This window comes from Ochotona princeps, chromosome 17 (genome assembly GCF_030435755.1).
Source record: "Ochotona princeps isolate mOchPri1 chromosome 17, mOchPri1.hap1, whole genome shotgun sequence".
NCBI classification, from domain to species: Eukaryota; Metazoa; Chordata; class Mammalia; order Lagomorpha; family Ochotonidae; genus Ochotona; species Ochotona princeps.
Window position 1 is genome coordinate 11,363,479 of NC_080848.1, and position 22,330 is coordinate 11,385,808.

General features: G+C 44.1%; 1 protein-coding gene and 1 pseudogene across 1 annotated transcript in view; one reads left to right on the forward strand and one right to left on the reverse strand.

The window, feature by feature from the left end:
* The first annotated feature begins 5,035 nt into the window (after nucleotides 1–5,035).
* LOC131482347 (mucin-2-like) overlaps nucleotides 5,036–22,330 on the forward strand; it is a 28,577-nt gene continuing 11,282 nt past the window's right edge. Inside the window, exons 1-4 of the mRNA XM_058675791.1 lie at nucleotides 5,036–12,809; nucleotides 13,572–13,643; nucleotides 18,872–18,943; nucleotides 21,870–21,941. Coding sequence (XP_058531774.1) covers nucleotides 5,245–12,809; nucleotides 13,572–13,643; nucleotides 18,872–18,943; nucleotides 21,870–21,941 — 7,781 coding nt within the window. The 5' untranslated portion in view covers nucleotides 5,036–5,244. The remainder of the gene's footprint in view (nucleotides 12,810–13,571; nucleotides 13,644–18,871; nucleotides 18,944–21,869; nucleotides 21,942–22,330) is intronic.
* LOC131482342 (parafibromin-like) lies at nucleotides 15,821–17,906 on the reverse strand (annotated as a pseudogene).

A 22,330-nucleotide genomic window follows, 5' to 3' on the forward strand; every position in this document is an offset into this window, starting at 1 on the left:
CAGTAGAGCCGGAGCCTGTGTGGCGCAGGCGCAGTACCACCAGGAGGGCATCTCAGGAGGACACTTCTCGCGGTTCCCTCAGAGTGGACTGACAGGTGTGGCAGCCGAGCCGTGGGCCTGTGAAAGGTGGCTGTGTAGACACTGCCCTGTGCGTCCAAGACTGGCAATAGAAAAGGGGAAGAAATGAGTTTTCATGCAGTGAGGTGAGGAAACAGCCCCCGAAGCACAGCGGAAGTCATGGCCCCTGTTCTGGATCCCTGGGAGATGGGTTTGGCTCTGCCTGGGGGCAGTTCAAGGCCACCCAGGACCTGCTTTGTACCAAGGTGCCATTAGGTCCTGGGAGGATTTGAGGGAACTTTTACACCTGGAAAATTCCCACACACAACTTTCCAGGAGAGGGAGGAAAAGTGCGGGGATATGTTCTCAGGCCTTTACTGAGCTGCCCTGAGAACTGACTCACGGTTGGAGACTTGCGTGCCTGCGAGCCAGCCCGGTATGGGGAGTGGTGGAGACAGTCGCCCACCTGCGACTTGCTGCCTGGGCCTGCCTCTGCGGAGAGGTCATTTCCAAGGGTCCATGGCTGTGGCCTTGCCCCTGCAGAGACCCGGGGAGGCTCCTCTCCACAGCTCAGCGGGTGGTGTCTTCTAGGGCTGTGAGGAGAAAGCTTGCTCATGAAATGAGAAGGCTTTTAGTGGCACCTGGGTGGAGAAGGACTGCGGGACAGGAGGGAAGGTATGTTTCCCACTGAGGCTTATTTGGCCGTGGTGTCGCCCACAGCGCTCTCTTTTTATAACATTCTCCCGGTTCCACCTTCTGCATTCATTCTGGGTCTTGCCCAACGCCACCATGGCTGATCCTGTCTTCTATGCCATCATCAAATTTATTCCCCAAAGGATGCCTGTGGAGGGCACGAGACTCTCGGGAAGGTGGGTTCCAACAGGGGTTCCAAGCTCCACGGGATCATGTACTGATCCATCAGTGATGCTCTGCACTTGTCTGGCCTCTGGCCTGCAGGGGGCTTTAGGATGCATTGTTGCCCTGAGCCTCCTGTTTTGTGAGGTGAACAAATTTATTTAAATTCAGGGTGATGAGGTGACCTGCTTAAGGTTTGTGACAATAATTGTGGGAGCTAGAGGTCAAGCCCAAGCTGACAGATGCTGGATAAAGCCCAGGTCACCTTATATGATCCTTTCAGACATCTTCATCAGGAAAGTTCTACTTGTGTGTTTCAACTGTGTGAGCTTGGCGCTAATTTGTGACCATTTTTTATTGCCATTGACATATTACAGATGGTACTAGAAGCAGTCCAACATAGTTGGCATCAGTTTGTCGGTAATGAGTACTAGTGTTCTCTGACACTGCAACCATTTCCATCGCTTTTGGCTTTGAGATTTTCTCAGTGTAAGGCCTCTCACTGATAGGGTGATGAGGGAGATGTTCAACTAGTCACTCTATCCTTGAGAGGAGGGGACATTCATATTAGATTTATTTGTTTACTTGACAAAGAGCCATGGCTGATTGTCCTTCTCCCCTTCCCCCAAACTGTTATCTATTTTAATTACACATATTGCTTTGTATTCGGCAAAAACATGTGGTCCTTCACTCTGTGTCCTTTATAAGCACAGAAAAGAGAATGTGTTAAAACCATGAAGAGGCTTAAAGCACCTAGAATATCTTTTTGGTTTTTTTTCAGTGTCACAAAGAAAAAGGTGGCTGGAAGAACTTGCCAAGTTATCCAAGGTAAGAGCATCTGTATATCCGGGATGTTCAGTAATGTTTCCCTGTGACTCAGAATCAACCTTTAGCAAGTAGATTAACCTTCATTTCTCCTTCCCAACAGGCAACTTCAGTTGGGAAAAGAATTTGACTTTTTCTTAGTTTCTTCATTCCTTCATTCATTCACTCAAACAACAGACCATTAGTGCTCTGTACATGCCATTGGTATCCTGAATTCTAAGAGTAAGCAAAGAATAAGGTGTGGTTCCCTCATGTCCTTCAACACTAGTGATGGAGAATAAATCTAAGGAATTCAGAACGTCTGATCTATTTGTATTGTTTGAATTTGATCTTGTGGAGACTCCTATGACTTGTCAGGCATTGATTACCTTGACTAAAATACCTGAATGGAGCTTTCTGGGAGTGAAGAGGTTAGTTTCTGGTTATAGTTTGGAGGTACACAAGTGGTCTTGTTAGTCTGGTGTCTGAGGGAGACTGGCAGTTTCTGATAGGATGCCTAGGGGTTGATCACATGATAAGCTAGGAAGCAGAGAGAGAACTTAGGTAGAAGCTTAAATAACCAACCTCTTTCAAGATTTAACTTCTGAGGGTTAGCCTCGAAGAACCTAGAGACCTATCACAAGAACCACCTCTCAGATGCCATAATTAGATCAAGTCATCACCACTAATCCATCAAATCTTAGACGTGAAAGGTTTGGGTTTTTTGAAATGTATCTTATTTTTACTTGAAAGGCAAAGTTACTGATAGAGGTAGAGACAAAGAGAAAGGTCTTCCATTACTGGTTCACTCCCCAAATGGCCACAACAGCAGGAGCTAAGGTGATCTGAAGTCATGAACAGAGTTTCCTCTGGGTTTCCCACTTGGGTTGGGCCATCCTCTGCTGCCTTCCCAGGCTGTAAGCAGAGAGCTGGATGGGAAGTGGAGTAGCTGTGTCATGAATCGGTGCCCATTTGGGATGCTGGCACTATAGTTGGAAGTTTAGACTACCAAGCCAGAGTGCCAGCCATTCAGACTTTTCTTTTTAAAAATGCAGTATTTTTTATTTGAAAGGCTGAGTTAGGGTGAGAAAGAGAATATTTTTCATCCATTGGTTTCCTCTCCAGTTGGCCACAACGGCCAGACTGGGCTGGTCTAAAGCCAGGAATCAGGAGCTTATTCCAATCACCCCCATGAGTACAGAGGCCCAAGGACTTGGCCATGTTCTCTGTTTTCCTAGGGCATTGGCAGGGAGATGGATCAGAAGTGGAGCAGCCAGGACTTGAACCACTACCCATAGGAGTTGCTACTGCCACACAGGCTTAGCTTGCTCTGCCATGGTGCCAGCCCCAAGACTTTGGAGTTTAAACATCTGTATGATGGGACCAGTGCCATGGCATATCAGATTAAGCCTCCACCTGTGGAACTGGCACCCCCGAATGGGATCAGATTCAAGTCTTGGCTGCTACCTGTGACCCATCTCTCTGCTAATGTTCCTGGGAAAGCAGTGAAAGAGGGCCCAAGTGCTTGGTCCTCTAAACCCATGTGGGAGACCTTGAAGGTGGTCCTGGTTTGTGGCTTCGGACTGCCCAGTTCTGGCTATTGTGGCCATTTGGGTCATGAAACAGCAAATGGAAAATCTCTCTCTCTCTCACTCTCTCTCTAACTTTGCCTTTCAAATAAAAATACACATCTTAAAAAAAAAAAAAAGACAAGACCAATATCTGCATAAGTTTGATTTCCTGTGGATCCCCTGTTTCCAGTTTTCTAACAAAATTGTATCTTCTGGTTTAATTTGCAATAAGAACTTATTTTTGGAGGGAGTAGGCAGTGTATGGGCACTGTATTCTTGGGCAAGCCTTTTGTACTAATTCGAAATTAAGGATATGGAGTAAAGTATGATTATCAAATGAGTAGAGACTAAAAAAGTTTTTCCCATATATCAACTCAAAGGAGCTTAGTTTAAGAGGTTCTATAGGAAAAGGTCTGTTCTGGAAAGAGGAATTTGGCCATGCATTTTGAGAATTTTGCATTAGTTTGATCACACACACATACACACACACACACACACACACTTATCTATCTATCTATCTATCTATCTATCTATCTATCTATCTTTCATCTTTTTGACCCTTTGAGAATTGGGTGCCAGGAAGAAGAAAATTCATATGTCATAACTAGGCCTGAGACCACATTTTGGCTATAAAGTGGGGGTAATTATTGCTCTGAAATGTCCCAGGCAACCCAAATCTTGAGACTGTTTTGTTGAGGAGGACCCTGCAGACTTTTATAGCCTTTTCTGTCTGGGTTAGAAACCTATCCCATGAAGCTATCTGCAGAAGCCAGGAGGTATTGAAGGCTGTTCCATTTAGGTAAAGTCTGCCAGTTTTCTAGATAAGTCCCTCCAGGTTGGATATACGTTAATAAGAGTGAGGTTATTGGATGAGACCAGGGATTATTAGAAGTAAAATGTTGCTGCTTGGATAGTCTTAATCCTTTTCCTGTGAAGCCTAGATACCAGCTCTTGTAGGGAATGTCTAAAATTGAGTAATACTGTGTAGGCATTTAATATCTTTCCATTGTGCAGCCTCTAGGAGAACGAGTGTGCATTCCTTTTGGCGCTACCTAGTGTGTGATTTTTATAGAATCCTTGATGTGAGGCTGTCTGCATCTTTGAGGGGACGTACTGAGGAGAAAAGAGGTGGAAGACCCGTAAATCTATGGGAGTGAGAGATCATTACAAAAGCAATCCAAGAAGAAAGGGACAAAGACCTCAGAGAGGATCTGAATCCTCAGTGCTGTTGTTCAAGGGGACAAGGTGACAAAGCAATGGCGCTGGGAGCATCCCAGAGGTAAAATAAAACACACATGAAGGGTTTCCATTTGGACTCAAACCCTCTTCCCTCATTCAATTGCTGATCCAATCCAAACCCCTCCTTTTGGACTCTTGGAGTCACCACTTATCCTGTGGTATCCCCTACCTGATTGAGCGAATTGATTAGCAGACATGGAACAAAAACTATTGAAGGTCTGGAGGAAATGGCCACATTTTGAAATAAATACCTGCCATGTGTGTTCTCTAGCTGGCCCTGTGAGGATCGTTATTTCGAATTTTAGATCAACAGCACTGTGGATACCCACAGAGGCCAAGCCCACTTACTTCCTTGGGAAGCTTTGCTTCCCACAACCCTAAACAGTTGTTGGAATCCCAGGGTCACCAAGGTCTGTGGTCTAAATCCCATCATGTGATTGGGTATGAGGTGTGCAGTTTTGGGGGAGCTGGGACAGTAGATTTCTCTGCTGAGGCTGGGGCTTACAGTAACTGTGGGAAAAGGATTACCCAGGCACAGAGGTAAGAGAGTCTCTCAGCCTATTGAAGAATGTCATAAATAAAGGGCGGGGCAGGGCGGGGCACACCGTTGCTAAGGTATGCTTGGCAAGAGGCTTCCATAACACTTCGGCTCCTGCTCAGGGTATGCCAGTGGTGCCCCTGCAGCTCAAGTCACAGTGTCCGGTAATCCCTGTATATCATGACCCAGCTGTGCCTGTGGGTCCCCTGGCTCCTCTTTGTGTGGCAACCTTTGTGGCTACTAGTCCAGGCCACCAAACCTTGGCAGAGGACCCAGGACCCAGTCCAGCTGACTTTGGACTCCTCAGGGCTCTCAGAGTCCTCCGTTTCACACTTTTCTGATCGCCCTCCTGGATCACCCGATGCCCTCACAGGGCCAGCAGATCCTGGGGCCTTTGATTACCTGGCCTCTTCTACTCCCTCACAAGCATTGATCCTGCCTAAAGAGATGACTGAGGGTCTGGTTCCATTCTTGGACTCGAATTCTGCTCAAGAGCTGCCCCCACAACCAGATCACCTTGAAGTTATGTATCAGGATCTGAATGACAAGCAACGTGGGCAACAAAGGCTCCCTAATGTAGTTCAGGTGCTAGATGGAGCTATGCCTCCACGACTCAGGCGTAAGATGGAAACTGCAGGTCTTGATCAGGCTGTGGATCAGTCATTTGAAACGTTTGTTCCAACTCTAGATAGTCTGAACTCAAAGGCAACCAAGTTGATTGTTTCACCTCTGAAGTTGAAGAAGGATCTAGCTCAGCATCAGCGAGTTGCTGAGCTTGCTGGGATGCCAGGCCAATCTGCAAAGCCTCAGCATCCAGAGTCTATTCTGCAGGATGATTATGAACATCCTAGAATGGATACAGTTTATCCTGACATCTTACCTCTGGAATTCCAGGGGAACCCACGTGAGCTGCGGGAGTCCTCTGAACAAATGGAACCCTCTCAATTTCAGCTAGAGGGTCACTCCTTTTCACTCCAACAAGAAGCCCCAGCTCAACATCTACAGCACCTTGAAAAGGAATACTCTCCCTCAACTCAGGAGGAGGCCCCACATCAAAAACAACAGGCCCCTGAGGAGGCAAAACTTTCTTTAACTCAACAGACGGCTTCAGCTCAGAATCAAGTTGTTCCTCAAGTTGGAGGTCAGTCATCGGTGCACCATGGAGTGAACACTCCATCGCAAGGTCCAAAGGAAAATCTCCACTCAGATTTGCCCAGTGTCACAGCTAAGCCAGCAGATATGGGGCTTATGGTAACACCAAAGGGACATATGGACGTTCATCTTATTCTAAACCAGCATCAGACCACAGCATATACTGAAGGGCACCATGAGGAGATGAAATCTTCCTCAACTCAATCAAGAGCCCTGCATCAGACCCCACAGGTCCCTGAGTTGGTGAGATCTTCAACCCCACCAGCAGGCCCAGTTGAAGTGCTAAAGTCTCTGTTGGAGAAAATAGCTCCGACCCCACTGGGTTATGAGGCACAAGTTCAGCCTCAAACTCAGGATCAAACTCATTATCATGTTCCCAATATGACATTTAAGCCTACAGATATGGGGGTTCCCATAACTTCAGAGCCTACCAAAAATGTTGAGTCTTCTTCAACCAAGAAAGTGATCTTACCTCAGATTCTGCAAGTTACTATGGAGAGAAAACCTTCTCCCAGTAAACAGAAGGTACTAGAGCATTATGCTGAGTCTCCTAAACAGGCTAACCTTTTAGATAAGCAAGAGGCCATAGCTCAATCTCCAGGTCCTCTTGTGGACCCTGAATTTTTATTCAATGAGTACAAGCCACAGGTTCAGCATTCTGCTTTATCTGGGAGGGTTGAACCTTTTGGAAAACACTTGCAAACCCCCGCACAATCTGAAAAGACCCCCGAGAAAATCAAACTTCCAGACCAGCAGAAAATCTCAGCGGCAATACCAGAGTTTGGTATCCAGAGTATAACTCAGAGTCTGCCAGGACATGGGGTAATGATTCATTCCCCAGTACAGCATCAGACTCATGATTATGACATTCCCAATGTTGCAGGTAAGCCTGCAGAAGTGGAAGTTCTCACAACTACAAAACCTACCAGTAAGTTTGAATCTTCTCTAAACCAGCAGGTAGTCCCTGTTCAGACTCTGGGAGCCCCAATGGAAACAGGGCCTTCTGCCAATGAACAGGAGAAACCAGCTGAGTATGCCACATCTCCTGTGGAGAATGATCCTTCTTTAGCTCAACAGAGATACCCAACTCAGCCTCAAACTTCACTCGTGTACACCAAACTCTCTCCCAAAGAGCAGCAGGAGCTAGTTAAACCTACAGAGTTTCCTGAGCAGACTGAGCCTTCTGGTAGCCAGATGGAAGCTCCAGCAAGGCCTTCAGAGCTCCCCGAGGAAGTCAAACTTCCAGTCCAAGAAGAGTTTCCAGCTCAAGCCTCAGAATTTCCTACCCAGAATATAGCTGAAGCTCCATTGAGTCAGGAGGAGACAGATCAACCTCCAAGTCAGCATCAAAATCATCATGATAACATCCCCAGTGTTACAGTTAAACCTATATTTGTGCAAATTACCATAGCTTCAGAGCCTACCGAAAAGGTTGAAACTTCTCCAACCCAGCTGGAAGTGCCAGACCAGATTCTGGGAGCTCCTGTGGAAACGCAGGCTTCAGCAAAGGAGAATCCAATGGACTATGAGGAGTATCCTGTGGAGACTGACCATTCTTTAGCTCAGCAGAGACACCCAACTCAGCCTCCTGGTCCTCCAGTGGGCAGAGAAAGCTTATCCAAGGAGTCAGAGCAGCCAGCTCCACCTTCTGTGTCTCCTGAAGCAATTGAACCTCCTGGTAGCCAAATGGAAGCTCCAGCAGGGCCTTCAGAGCTCCCTGAAGAGCTCCAAGAAGAGTCTCCAGCTCAAGCCTCAGAATCTCCTTTCCAGAATATAGCTCAAGCTCCATTGAGTCAGGAGGAGACAGATCAACCTCCAAGTCAGGATCAAAATCATCATGATAATCTTCCCAGAGTTACAGTTAAACATGTAGTTTGGCATATTACCATAGCTGCAGGGCCAACCCAAAAGGTTGAAACTTCTCCAAGCCATCAGGAACTGCCAGACCAGATTCTGGGAGCTCCTGTGGAGATGGAGCCTTCTATCAATGAACAGGAGAAACCAGCTGAGTATGCAGAGTCTCCTGTGGAGACTGAACCTTTTTCAGACCTCCCTGAGGCTTCAGCCCAGCCTCCTGGCCCTTCGATGGACACTGGACCTCATCCGAGTGAGCTGGAACAGCCAGTGACACCTTCTGGGTTTTCTGAGGAAGTGGGACCTTCTGGAAGCCAGATAGAAACCCTAGCCCAGCCTTGGAAGCCCAAGGAGGAAACTGAACCTCCAGGCCAGCAAGAGGTCCTAGCCCAAGCTCCTCAGACTCTGCCAGGTCATGAGGTAGCAAATGAAGTTGCAAATCAAACTCATGATGGCAGCAGTCCCAGCGTTACAGTCGGAATTTCCTCATCCGCAGATGTGGAAATTATGATAGCTTCAGAGCCTACCCAAAAGGTTGAATCTTCTCCAACACAGCATGAGGTGCCAGCTCAGAATCTGGGAGTGCCTGTGGAGACAAAACCTTCTGCCGATGAACAAGAAAAGCCAGGTGGGTATGCAGAGTCTTCTGTACAGGATAAACCTTTCCTGGACCAGCAGGAGGCCCCAGCAGAGCCTCCTGCATCTTCTATGGACACTGAACCCTATCCAAGTGACCAGAAGCTACCAGTGAAGCCGCCTGCATCTTCTGAGGAGGCTGATGCATCTGGAAGCCAGCCAGGGACTGAACCCCAACCTTCTGAACCTGCTGATAAAGTGGAAACTTCACCACCACCAGAGCAGGGACAACCTCAGTCTCCAGAGCATCAGAATGTGACCTCTTCACTTCCAGAATACTATGATGATTATGACTCAGTTTTGTCCAGTTTTGCTATTAATCCTATCTATATGCACCTTCCCAAAACATCAGCACCTACAGCAGAGGCGGTGACTCCTCCAGTCAGAAATGAGACTATAGATGAGTTCTCAGTCCCATCGAGTGAAGTAAATCCCATAACCCGTCTGGAGGTCCCAACTCTTCCCACAGAACATCCTAAAGCACTGAAAGTCTTGCCAATTCAGCAGGAGGCTGCAGCTCAACATCCAAAAGGTTTTCAGATTGAGAAATTGCTTTCATTCAAACAGAAGGTCACAGCTGAGAATTTACCAACCCCCAAGAAGGTTCAAGATTCCCTGATGCAACCATCAGGGATCTTTAAAGAAGTTGCAGCTCAACCTCCAGAGAATCCCAACAAAATGGTTTCTCCTCCAGGTCATAATCAATTTCAGCATCCAACACTGCACAGTATCCCCTTTGAACTTTCTAAGTTTGCCAATCAGTTTGAAATCTCAACCCGCAAAGATGCCCCAGCTCTGTTCACAAGGTCCTCTGTGCAGCCTGAGCCTTTGAAAGACCAGCTAGCAGACACAGCTCAGCAATCACCAGTTGATGCAGGGATTCCAACGCAGCCCAAAGAAATCATTGAGGATCCTTTTACAAGCAAACAGGAGAGTTCAGCTGTGCCTCACAAGCCCCCTGTGGCTGTTCAACAGTTAGCACACCAACAGGAACTTCCAACTCAGCCCTCCGCATCCTCTGAGACTAGTGATATTTTTCCTTCACAGGATATGACATTTTCACCTTTTGATCCAGAAATAACATTTAAAAGTCAGTATTTAAAGTCTTCTAAAACTACAGTGAAACATGTGGATTTTGAGCTTAACATAACCCCAGAGCCCACTTCAGCAGATCCAACTCCTCCAGCTCAGCAGAGGAATCTTGCTCAACCTTCAGTTCCTACTGAGGAGGCTGAATTTTCTCCAACCCAGCTTGACTTTCTTTCCCAACCTTCAGAACCACCCCCAAAGGCAGAATCTTATCCAGTGCAACAGGAGGCTCTAGCTCAACCACCAAAACCTTTTAAGCAGATTGAAGCATCTTCAGGATACCCTTCATGGCCTCTTGAGGCTAAGCCTTCTCCAACCCAACCAGAAGGCCCATCTCAGCCTCTAGAATCACCTAAAGAGACAGAACCAACTGTAGACCCCCGGGAGGCTGCAATAACACTTTCAGAGGCTCGGAGGGAAGTGGAATCTTCTCTTCCTCAGCAAATGATCCCATATTATCCTGCCAAACTCCCATATCCAGTGCTGCAGGCAGCCCCAGCTCAGCATCCTGAGGTCTCTCTTATGATGCAACCCTCTCCAGACCAACAGGTGGCTCTAGCTCCACCTCCAGAGCTCCCTGAAATGGAACTAGCTCCCTTCCAGCAAGAGGCCACCTTTCAGCCTATAGAGCCACCCAAGCAGATGGCACCTTTTTCAGTCCCACAAGAGGCTCTATCTCAGATCCTAGAGCATCTTGAGCAAGTGAAGTCATATCCAGCCCAGGAAAAAGCCTCAGCTCAACTCCATGTTCCCACTAGAGTGGTTGAACATTCCCCAACCCAACTGGTGGACCCAGCCCAGATTTTAGAGCCACCCAAAGAAGTGGTAGCTCAAGGCTCAGGATATCAGATGGCGATAGTTCCAACACAAGCTCAGGATCAAGCTTGGGATCTGAAACCACCCAGCATCACATTTCAGCCTCTGCACCTGGAACTAAACATAGCTCCACAACACATTATGGGTGGTGAACTTTCTGCAACTATGAAAGAAAAATCAATTCAGTCTCCAGAACCACCAAAGGGAGTTGTGTCTCAGGCTCCAGTATATCAGGAGCAGACAGTTCAAACAGCCAGTCAAAATCAAGCTCAGAATCTCATGTTGTCTAGCACTACGTATGAACCTTTGGAACTGAAGCTTACTGTTGCTTCAGAACCCCATGACTATTTTACAGTTCCAGGGACGACCACATCTCCAAAACTCCCTGAGGTGACACTTCAATACCCAGAACAGGTTCAGACTCAACGTCCAAACCAGACTGAAGTCACAGTTGAACAGTTTGACCTTAAACTTATCTACACTCAACAACTCAGTAAAGAGAATGAACCTTTCCCAACCATGCAGGAGACACAAATTCAGCCTACAAAGCCTACAGAGACTGTGCCTCCACCCCCAGCATATTATGAGATGGCAGTTTCAACACCAGGTCAGGACCAGGTTCAACCTCCAGTGTCACCCAATATCACAGATCAGTTTTTAGACCAAACACCTATTATTCCAGAATCCACCTCAGAGTCTGAACATGTTACAGCTAAGGAGCTGGAACTTAGCACAACTCCAGAACCCAGTATGGTGGTTGAACCCTCTCCAACCACTCAGGAGACGCCCACTCAGCCTGCTACAAGTGTTGTTACCCAACCTCCCATAAATCAGGAGGGAACATTTCCAACCCCAGGTCAGGATCAGACTCAGCATCTAGCATCAACCAATGTCACAGTTAAACCTTTGGGCACAGACCTGGAACTTACCATAACTCCAGAACCCAGTATGGTGGTTGAACCCTCTCCAACCACTCAGGAGACGCCCACTCAGCCTGCTACAAGTGTTGTTACCCAACCTCCCATAAATCAGGAGGGAACATTTCCAACCCCAGGTCAGGATCAGACTCAACATCTAACATCAACCAATGTCACAGTTAAACCTTTGGACACAGACCTGGAACTTGCCTTAACTCCAGAACCCAGTATGGTGGTTGAACCCTCTCCAACCACTCAGGAGACTCCAACTCAGCCTGCTACAAGTGTTGTAACCCAACCTCCCATAAATCAGGAGGGAACATTTCCAACCCCAGGTCAGGATCAGACTCAGCATCTAGCATCAACCAATATCACAGATAAACCTTTGAACACAGACCTGGAACTTGCCTTAACTCCAGAACCCAGTACGGTGATTGGACCCTCTCCAACCACTCAGGAGACTCCAATGCAGCCTCCTATGGAAGTTGTAACCCAACCTCCCATAAATCAGGAGGGAACATTTCCAACCCCAGGTCAGGATCAACCTCAACATCTAACCTCATTCAAGGTCACAGTTAAGCCTTTGGACCTAGGGGAAACTATGACTCCCAAACCTAGTATGGAGGCTGAATATTTTACAGCCGCAAAAAGCACAACATCACTGCCAGTGCACTCTGAGTTAGTACCTCCATATCCTGAGCAATTTAAGACTCTCTATCCAAACAAGACTGGAGTCACAGTTAAGCCTCTAGACTTGGAAATTCCACAGCCTACTATAGAGTTTAACCCTTCTGTGACTATGCAGGAGACTCCAGCTCAGCCAACAGAGGCACCTAAGGAGGTTGGATCCCAATCCCCAGTGTATTATGAGATAACAGTTTCAACAGCAGGTCAGAATCAAGCTCAGCACCCAGTGCTGCCCAGCAGCACAGTTCAGCCTTCGAATCTGGAGCCTAACAAAATGCCAGTGCCTACTGTAGAGGCTGAACATTCCACATCCCTGAAAAAGATTACAGCTCCACATGCAGACCAGGTTCAGACTCAGCACTCAAACTTAACTTCAGTCACAGGTCAGCCTTCAAATCTGGAACTTACTACTCAACCTTCAGTAAATGCCTTGACTGTGCAAAAGGAAAAGACCACCACCAGGAGTATCAACATTTGCAAGCTGTGTACCTGCAGAAATGAGACGTTGTTATGTACTGGGCTCAGTCCAAGTCAGAAGCTCCACCAAGTGCCTGTGCCAGCGCCCGACACCTACAATGGCACCTTCACCATCTTGTAAGACCTGCCCTTCCTCTTACTTCCTTACATGCTGCCTGTCAGGTAGCCTTTCCTTCAGGATCTTCCCGTGCCTTCCTCATGTCCACAATCTACACTGCCTTTCTGTTTTGATCCTTTGCTTCTCAACTCTCCCTATCTTTCTCCTCCTTATTCTTGTGCTCTTTCTCCAGTCTCACTGTGATTGGCCTTGCTGCTTTCCTGATCCATTTTTAAAAAGATTCATTTATTTTTATTGAAAAAGCAGATATACAGAGAGGAGGAGAGAGAGAGGAAGTTCTTCTGCCCATTGATGCACTCCACAAGCGGTCATAATGGCCATAGCTGCACCAATCAAAAGCCAGGAGCCAGGAACTTCTTCTGGGTCCCAGGACTTTAATGTAATATCATCATTAATGAGTTTTAAATATATAAATATATTTAAAAGACTTACAGGCAGAGTGAGAGTGAGAGCGAGAGTGAGAGCTAGAGAGACAGAGAAAGAGAGAGAGAGAGGTCTTACAAGCTAAAGCCAGAAGCTTCTTCTGGCCTCCTCTTTTAGACACTTTTTATTGGTGAACATAAAGCAGACAAAGGCTTACGAATGAGTGCCAGGCCCTCCACACTATCACTTCACTCACTGTGCAAACCAGCAATCTGAGATACCTAGAAATTGAAAAGCTGTAATACTTTCCATATTTCAACAGCCCTGTGAGGTTGTCATAAATCTTTTCCTTGTTCTCCTCATTCTTCAATTCATGGATATGAACTCTTTGTTTACAGAAATTTCCAGAAAAACTTTATTTCCTACATTGATGAAAATGTATGGAAATCATATCCTTGGGCTGAGAAAATGTGAGTATATTCTCTTTAACTAAGGTTACCAACAACAACAACAACAACAAAAAACCCTGACAGCATCATAAGCTCTTTCTTGGTCTAGAATTTGGAGGTTAACACCTCTAAGAAAAGCCAGTTCCTTTTCACGTCAAAAATCAATATCTATTGATTATAGTTTGCTAGTTGTTCCAACCATAGGATTGGAATTGAGTCAATTTAAATTTATTTTCTATAGTTTAAGTCATATGTAATTCTTTCTTAGTGGATAAAAAATGAAAATAAAGAGGTATAGGAAAACCTTCCTTATACCATAATTCTCTACCTCTCAGGTAAGCACTGCTTGTGACTTTAGTACATGCTCTTTGAGTTCTTTTATCATGCATTTGCCTACATACATGTTTACATTTAGCAAAATAACTTTGTTGCATGGTTGAATATACACATATGTACTTATTGTGCCTAAGTAATTACACATTGCAACTTGATTCCTTACCTTCACGATGTGTCCTGGGACTCTTTCCCTCCCCACACTTGGAGGACCAGCTTTTTCCTATAAATTACTGCATCATATTCCCCAATATGTCTCTATCATAGTTTAATAATTCCCCTATTGATGGATTTTTAGGTTATATTCAAATTTTCATGCACAGTTGCAGCACACATTTCTTTGTGATCACGGAAAAGCAGTTTGTAGAGTGAAATCTAAAAATGGAGTTGCTGGGGTAAAGACCAATCAGATATGAATTTAAATGTCATCAAAGCTGTGTGCCAGATTTATCCCATGGCATCATTCATTCCCATCACCTTCTCACCACTGGATTCTCTCCATCGTTTTGCTGAAGGCAGGTGAATAAAAGAGGTCTCATCAGAATTTAGATTTTTCTGATTACCCATGAATTTAAGTATCTTTAAAATGTTTACTGAACACTTATGTTTCATTAAGGTCTCTGCCCTTTGTCTATCTTTCTGTTGTTTCATCATTTTCCTGTTTGTAGAAGCAATCGGTTTACATATACTTTAGAAAAAATGTTTAGTTTTTCCTATTTATTTATTTATTTATTTATTTAAATAAGGCATCTTTACAAAGAAAGAGACAGGGAGAAAGATCTTCCGTCTGTTAGTTCACTCCCCAAATGGTTACAATGGCCAGAGCTTAAATGATCTGAAACCAGGAACCTGGAGCTTCTTCTGGGTCTCCCACGTGAGTGCAAGGCCCGAGGAAATGGGACATTCTCCACAGCTTTTCCAGGCCCTAAATAGGAAACTGGATTAGAAGTGGAGGAGCTGAGACACAAATCAGCGCCCATATGGGATCCTGGTACATGCAAGGTGAGGACTTTAGCCACTCACTAGGCTACTGCACTGGGCCCAACTCTTTTTATTTTTGTTTTTTTTTTTACATTCATTGACTGTATTATATAAGGAAAAGTCTGAATAAAGGCTGAATAATTCAACCAAAACTGAAGAGTTATTCTTGATTTTTCATTATTCCTTTATAAATAGAATAAATGCAGATGTGGTAGATTTTTAGGCTGACATTTTGATTCATTCAAAATAGTCACATCCCTTTGTTTGTTTTTGGAAATTCCAGAGGGTAAAAAAAAATTTTTAAAGATTTATTTATTTTTATTACAAAGTCAGATATACAGAGAGGAGGAGAGGTAGAGAAGAAGATCTTCCATCCGATGATTCACTCCCCAAGTGACCACAACGGCCGAAGCTGTGCCGATCCATAGCCAGGAGCCTGGAACTTCTGGGTCTCCCACACGGGTGCAGGGTCTCAAAGATTTGGGCCATCCTCTACTGCTTTGCCAGGCCACAAGCAGGAGGCTGGATGGGAAATGGAGCCAGGAGGATTAGAATCGACGCCCATATGGGATCCTGGTGCATTCAAGGTGAGGACTTTAGCCACTAGGCCACGCCGCCAGACCCAGAGAGTAAAATTTAACACCATTCATAACATAGTATTTTCAGTGAAGGGAATTAATAAAGCAATAAAAAATCAGAAGCAAGATGGCTTAGAAAGCCTTATAATCGCTAAACATACACACATTTACATCCTGTTTCTAGTTTCCAAAAAAAAGAGTTTTAAGTAATGGTAATATAATCAATGAAAAAATAACTTCTATCAAAATATACAATTTCAATTACAGACTAGAAGGCTAGTATTAAACAGCGGTAAGCCAAAAAGTTTGCTTATCTGGATGAGAAGCCTCACTCCCTTTGAAGCACAAAACATGAAAGTCTAGAAGAGATGGATGTGTGACCCTCTTCAATGGTCAGGCTCCTGATAAATTCATACAGCTTGAGTCTCAGTCTTTGTATCAATGTATATCCGTGTTTCTTAGTCCAGACTTCCAGAAAAGAGGGAGCCAAGAAATTCAGAATCTCAAGTGGGATTTATGCCTCAACATGTATCTATCCAGTGTCTCCCAGAACCTCAAGAATACAGGTCTATCCAAATGACGCTGATGGTAGCTGAGTTCTAACATTGTTACATCGCATTTCTGAATGTTTGGATCTAAGTGAACTTCATCATACTTGGAAGGCTTTAATTTTGACAAATATGTCAACTGGTGATCCATCAGGCAAAAGCCACAGCCAACCTTTGAATGGCCAAGCAGGACCTTGCACAAAAATTGCCACAACCCGGGCCCGGCGGTGTGGCCTAGCGGCTAAAGTCCTCGCCTTGCACGCCCTGGGATCCGATATGGGTGCAGGTTCTAATCCCAGCAGCTTCCTGCTTGTGGCCTGGGGAAGCAGTCGAGGACAGCCCAAAGCTTTGGGACGCTGCACCCGCGTGGGAGACCCAGAAGAGGTTCCTGGTTCCTGGCTTCAGATTGGCCATTGTGGCTCACTTGGGGAGTGAATCATCGGATGGAAGATCTTCCTCTCTGTCTCTCCTCCTCTCTGTATATCCAGCTTTCCAATAAAAATGAATAAATCTTAAAAAAAAAACATTGCCACAACCCGATCCCAATCTTGAGGCATAAGTTTAAGGAGTTGATCTGCTACCCTATAAGGTACTGTGACACTAATTGTGGTGCCACTTGGTTGCATTTGGTCTTCTCTGAATTTGAGTTTTTCTTGATGACAATCCTATTTCTTCTTTACATCTGATGAGACCAATTTTAAATCCTGTAGAAGGCTTTTTGCATTACACATGGTTATTAAAGAAGTGGTAGCTGTGGGAATTATGATGATGGGTGTTTGAGAACTTTCTTCTGATTTGGAGGAGGTCTTGCTTGTGAAACTGGTCCTGGGATGGCTGTGCTGCACGAGTCTGAGTCTTGCAGGCAGATGCACCCTCCTTTACGGATTTTAGTCTCATAACTTGGTAGGTGTCCACACTGTCAATTCTGAAGCCTTCTGTTTCTTCTTTTCCTGTGAATCTCTGCTGATCATACCTGTTGTATGCAGCCGGGATAGGCAGTTTCGTACACATGTGGGATCCACTGGGGCCGCATTTGGAGCTGGTCGCTGTTAGGTGCCCACCCTTCTCTATCACAGACTGAAGAATTGCAAAAATGTTCTTCGAAAAGTTGTTTCCTGTGCTCTGAAAGATCGCCATCCGTTGCTCCACACGCTCTCTCTGCTGATGATATCTCAGGTCACATCTACCTCAGCATCTACAAGACTCCCCTGCTTAACGGCAGTGGCATCATCATCCAGATCAGTCTTGACAGTAGACCGTTTCTTAGCCATAGTTTGGCTTTGATTGCACAATTTTTTTTCTACTGACATGGCTTCAGACAAAGACCTAATCTGTTCAGTCTGTACAATTCCTTCTTTATGCCCCTCCAAACGCGCAGCCAGTCTCTCTTTAGCAAGACGTACACATTCTTCAGTACACATTCAATTCGTGGCTTCTTGGCTTCTGCTAGAACTCCATCTGCAGCTCGTTTGACTTGAGTAGATCCCTGCAGCCCTATCTCCAGAGGCCGCTTCTACAATACTTGCACTCGTTGATGCTTCCCCATTGAGACAGCTGAGCAGATCTTTACGGTCAGGTTTCCTAACCACAGGAATATTTTCAGTAGCTGCATGGTGGACATAAACAGGATGGGAAAGGTGCACATGTTCAACAGGAAAAGGATGGAGTCCGATGTGTAGTACTCTGTAGGCTGGCCTTCCCTCTCAGCCCCCCCACCCCCACACCACGTAGCTGTTCTTGACGTTCTTCGGCCAGGAGAACCCCCTGAAGACGACTTCTTCCCCCTTGACCACGATCTCCTTGTTTTGGATGTTGTACTGTCACAAGTCGATCACATCTGCCATCTTCCCTGCCTTGCTGCCACTGCAGTGGCCTCCCCCAGCTCTACCTTTTGCATAAAAGCAATTAAAACTTTTTAAAAAATAAAACACAAAACAGACTTACCCTGGGAAAAGGGATTATGAACACTGATACCTCATGTGTTCAGAGCAAACTTGCTACAAATCATTCATAAGTTATGAACCTCTTAAATATGATACATAGTTTATATTACCTCATTCATATCTTTTTTAGAGATTTTGTTTCCCTAAATTTTAAGAGAAATGAAACTGATTTCATAGGAAAGCAAATTTGTTTTCTCTGGGTTGTGGAAAGGGGGGTGGTAAAGATGGCTGAGAGAAGGGAGTGAGAAGAAAAATAATTTTAATCAACTTTATTTGTGAGCCCTAGAGCTGGGAGGATTGAGAGACAGGGTTAAGGGGCTTGGGAAGTGAGTGAGGTCCCATCACTGATCTCTTTGCAAATGCCTTCAATGGCCAGGACTGGATCAAGTGAAGCTGAGAGCCTAAAACTCATTCAAGTCTCCACATGAGACGCAGGTATGCACCGATTCAGTCATTATTATTGCCTCTCGTGTCTACATTAGCTTGAAGGCAGCATGGCTACATGGGCCTTCTGTGGTGAGGTTTAGGTTTAGCAGAAGACTGGAGGAGATGGCAGTTTTGCCAATCTTGGTGCCTCCCAGAATTATTGTGATCTGCAGAGTAGATATTAAATATATGACTTGGTGGGAAGGGTGTGTGTGTGTGTGTGTGTGTGTATGTGTGTGTGTGTGTGTTTAGAGATGGAATGAATGAAGAAAAGGTACAAATAAAAATAGAAAAGGCATCATCAACTTGAAATTAGAATGAAGCTACTACCTAAGTGACATCGTTTCTGAGGTCACCTTCACCTACAGAATAATTCCTATGTAGCAAAACGTTTTCATTGGTTTGCCCTTATTTCCAGAAATAACCTTTTCATTTTCTAGAATTCTCAGTGAAAATCATTTGACTGAATTACATAAGGATTCATTTGAAGGCCTAATATCACTCCAGCATCTGTAAGTTTATGTGATTTTCTTAATTTAAGAGATTATGGTTGTCTGTAAAATAAATAAGGGTTCAAACCAGATCATCTCTAGAGTTTCTTCTAGTAATACAATCCTGCAATTCTAGAAGTCTGAGTATGTTCTAATACACTGAATGCCTACTATGCAGTTTGCATTTTTAAAATTATATAGACAAGACCCAGATAGGAAACTTCATTTACACAGGAGAGTGGTGATAAGATCTGATTCATTTTAGACACACAACGGACTTTGGTACATCATGTTTATATTCTATTTGCTTACATTTGTATTTAATCCATATGTCATGAATCAAATCTTGTCCAGGTCTGTGTATAAATGCTTTCCCATTTATAAAGGGCCAGAAAAAAGCACCAACAAAAAAGGAACAAGGCAGAAAATGCAATTGAGACAGTATGTGATCCACCAAGCCGCAAACATTTACCATCTGACCTTTATGGAAAAATACTTTACAAAGCTAGTTCAGAAGACTTAGTAGAAGAAAGGGAATTAAAGATAACCCTAGATATTTGCCTAAAGGAGATGAAATATAGACCACTAACATGAATGTGGATTCTACAAATTCAAAACTGCTTGGTAAATTAACCTGAATTAGACTAAATACTAAATAGCAAAACAGATAAATAACAGAAATAATACTATTGGGGACAGGGGATTTGGAGAGGGGGTAGGAGAAATCCCAGCACATATGGAAGTGTATCATAAAAAAAATAATAACAAATGGGAAGAAAGAAGAATTAATATAATCAATAATTTAAAAATACCAGGATAGATTGGTATTTGTGTTTCAATGCAGAAATTGTTACACTGGATTTTAGAAAACACGTTTAAAATGATGACAAAGTAGTATAGAGCTAGACAACCATTAATCCTTATTAGGCTAATTATTGTTGCTCATAAGCATATATAATTCATATGGCATATTTGTGTAATTCCAATCATTGTATGAGGCATAAGGAAAGTAGGTATAAAGAGCGTGATGCTAGCATGGCCTCTTTGATGACCAAGCCATCTAGGCCCTAAAGGGACAGCCGCTTCTGTACTGGAAGTCTTGGGTACCTTTACAATCTAGGCAAACACAGTCTGGAGAGAAAGAAATGAGAAAACTGCTTGGTAGAGTAGGCTCTTCATTGCTTCTGCCAGGACATCCTTTGTAAGCTGACTGCATGATAGCCTATATATTTGCTTCCTTCCTTCCTTTCTTTCCTTTCTCCTTTCTTTTTCTTTCTTTCTTTCTTTCTTTCTTTCTTTCTTTCTTTCCTTCTTTCTTTCTTCCTTTCTTTCTTTCTTTCTTTCTTTCTTTCTTTCTTTCTTTCTTTCTTTCTTTCTTTTCTTTCTCTTTCTCTCCTTTCCTTTCTTTCCTTTCCTTCCTTCCTTCCTTCCTTCCTATCTCTTACTCTCTCTCTCTCCCTGTCTCTCTCTCTCCCTCTCCCTCTCTCTCTCTTTCTTGAAACAATTCCATAGGCTTGGCAATTTCCCCTTCCCCACCCAATTCCTCTCCTTCCCACTGATTTCTCCTATATTATTACAATAGTATGTCTTTCAGAAACAGTCATAAGTTCATCATTCTGATGTTTGAGTCTATCCTGACACTGTAAGTACAGTCAATGACAGAAAGTTCAGCATTCTAACGTCAAGATTTATTTAAAAGTTTCAGTGGGAGTCTGTCTTCGATTTGGAAGTATAGATGCATACTGCAATGTATCTTCACTTCTCGATATGATAGTCTCTGTTGTGTAGTTCCTCTTGCTGACTTTATGTACATGCATGTTTACCTCTGCATCTATTGATCTTGTATTATTCACATCATTGTAAGAGCCAATCAGTTTTTTAAATGTGAAAGAGAATACCAAGCCCACTACTTAGCTTTTGAGGTGTAAAAATGTGTAAGGCAGGATTCTTACCCTTCTAGGAGCTCATAATCTAACAGGGAAAACAAGCGCATAAATCAAACATGCTCCACAAGCACTATGTAGATGACAATGCACTGCAGAGTCATTGGAGTTCTACAACCACATTCTCTAAAACTAGTCACTTCTTCATTCTTCTACTTACTACTCCACAGCTACTCATTTATTTCATAAGTATCTGTGTTTGCTTGGTTTCCATGAGCCAGTTTTATTTATTTTTTAAAATGTGTATTTGAAAGAAGAGCAACAGAGAGATAGGAGAAAGGTAGAGATGAGAGAAGACAGGGAGACAGTGAGATTGTCCATGCTCTGGCACACTGCCCAAATGTCTTTGACAGCCAGATCTGGGGCAGATCAAAGCCAGGAGCCAGGAACTCCACCCTTGTCTTCTACATGAATGGCTGGGGACCAAGTACTTGGGATGCCACCTGCTGCTTTTCCGGATGCATTAGCAGCGAGCTGATCAGAAGCAGAGCAGCTGGGGCTTGAATAGGCATGGTGGTTTAACCCACTGTCTACAATGCTAGTCCTCCCTACCTCCATGAGTGAGTTTTCAACTTGGTGGTCAATGCAGATGAACAAGACCAAGTCCATGTCTTTCAAAGAGTTTATGCTTTGAAGAAATGGGAAGAGACAAGGGTAATAATGTTAAGAAGAAATGGATATACACACTGAGAGACGTAAACTATCTCTGGATTACAGAAGAGGGAAGAGAGGTTCTAATCAATTCCTGCTATCAGAAAATTTTGCCCTCAAAAATCTATCAAGACCTGTAATTATATATGTTATTTGTGAAGAGCATGAAGGTGAGCCTATTACAGAAAGTTGCAGGTAGAATTAGAGGTTCTGGAAATTTCATATGGAAATCCAAGATTTAGCATTCAGACAAAAGCACAGAAGCCATATTCTCAATTCTAAATCCTGTTTATTCCTGCTGATTAGAGATCTAAAGTAGATAATCAAGGCATATTTCCTTTTCTTTTCCCTAGGGATTTATCCTGTAATAACATACAGTCTATTGAAAGACGTACATTTGAACCACTACCTTTCTTGCGCTTTTTGTAAGTTGTAATTTAATTGCATTTGGAATTATGATAGATGTTTTATCTAAGACAGACTTACACACACTGAGAGAGAGAGAGAGAGAGAGAGAGATCTTTCATCTGCTGGTTCACTCCCAAAAAGGCCATAATGGCCAGGATTGGGTCAAATTGAAGTGAGGAGCTAGGAGTTTCATCAGGTCTCCCAAGTGGGTGCAGAGGTCCCCAAGCATTTGGGCCATCTTCCACTGCTTTCTCAGGCACATTAACAGGAAGTTAGATTGTTAGTGGAGTATCTGGGATTCAAATTGCATCTCAGGTGGTGGTTCAACCACCTATGGTGCACAGTGTTGGACTCAAAAAAATCCTAATTATAGCCCACTTGTTATTTATTTTGAAAAATGATTAAA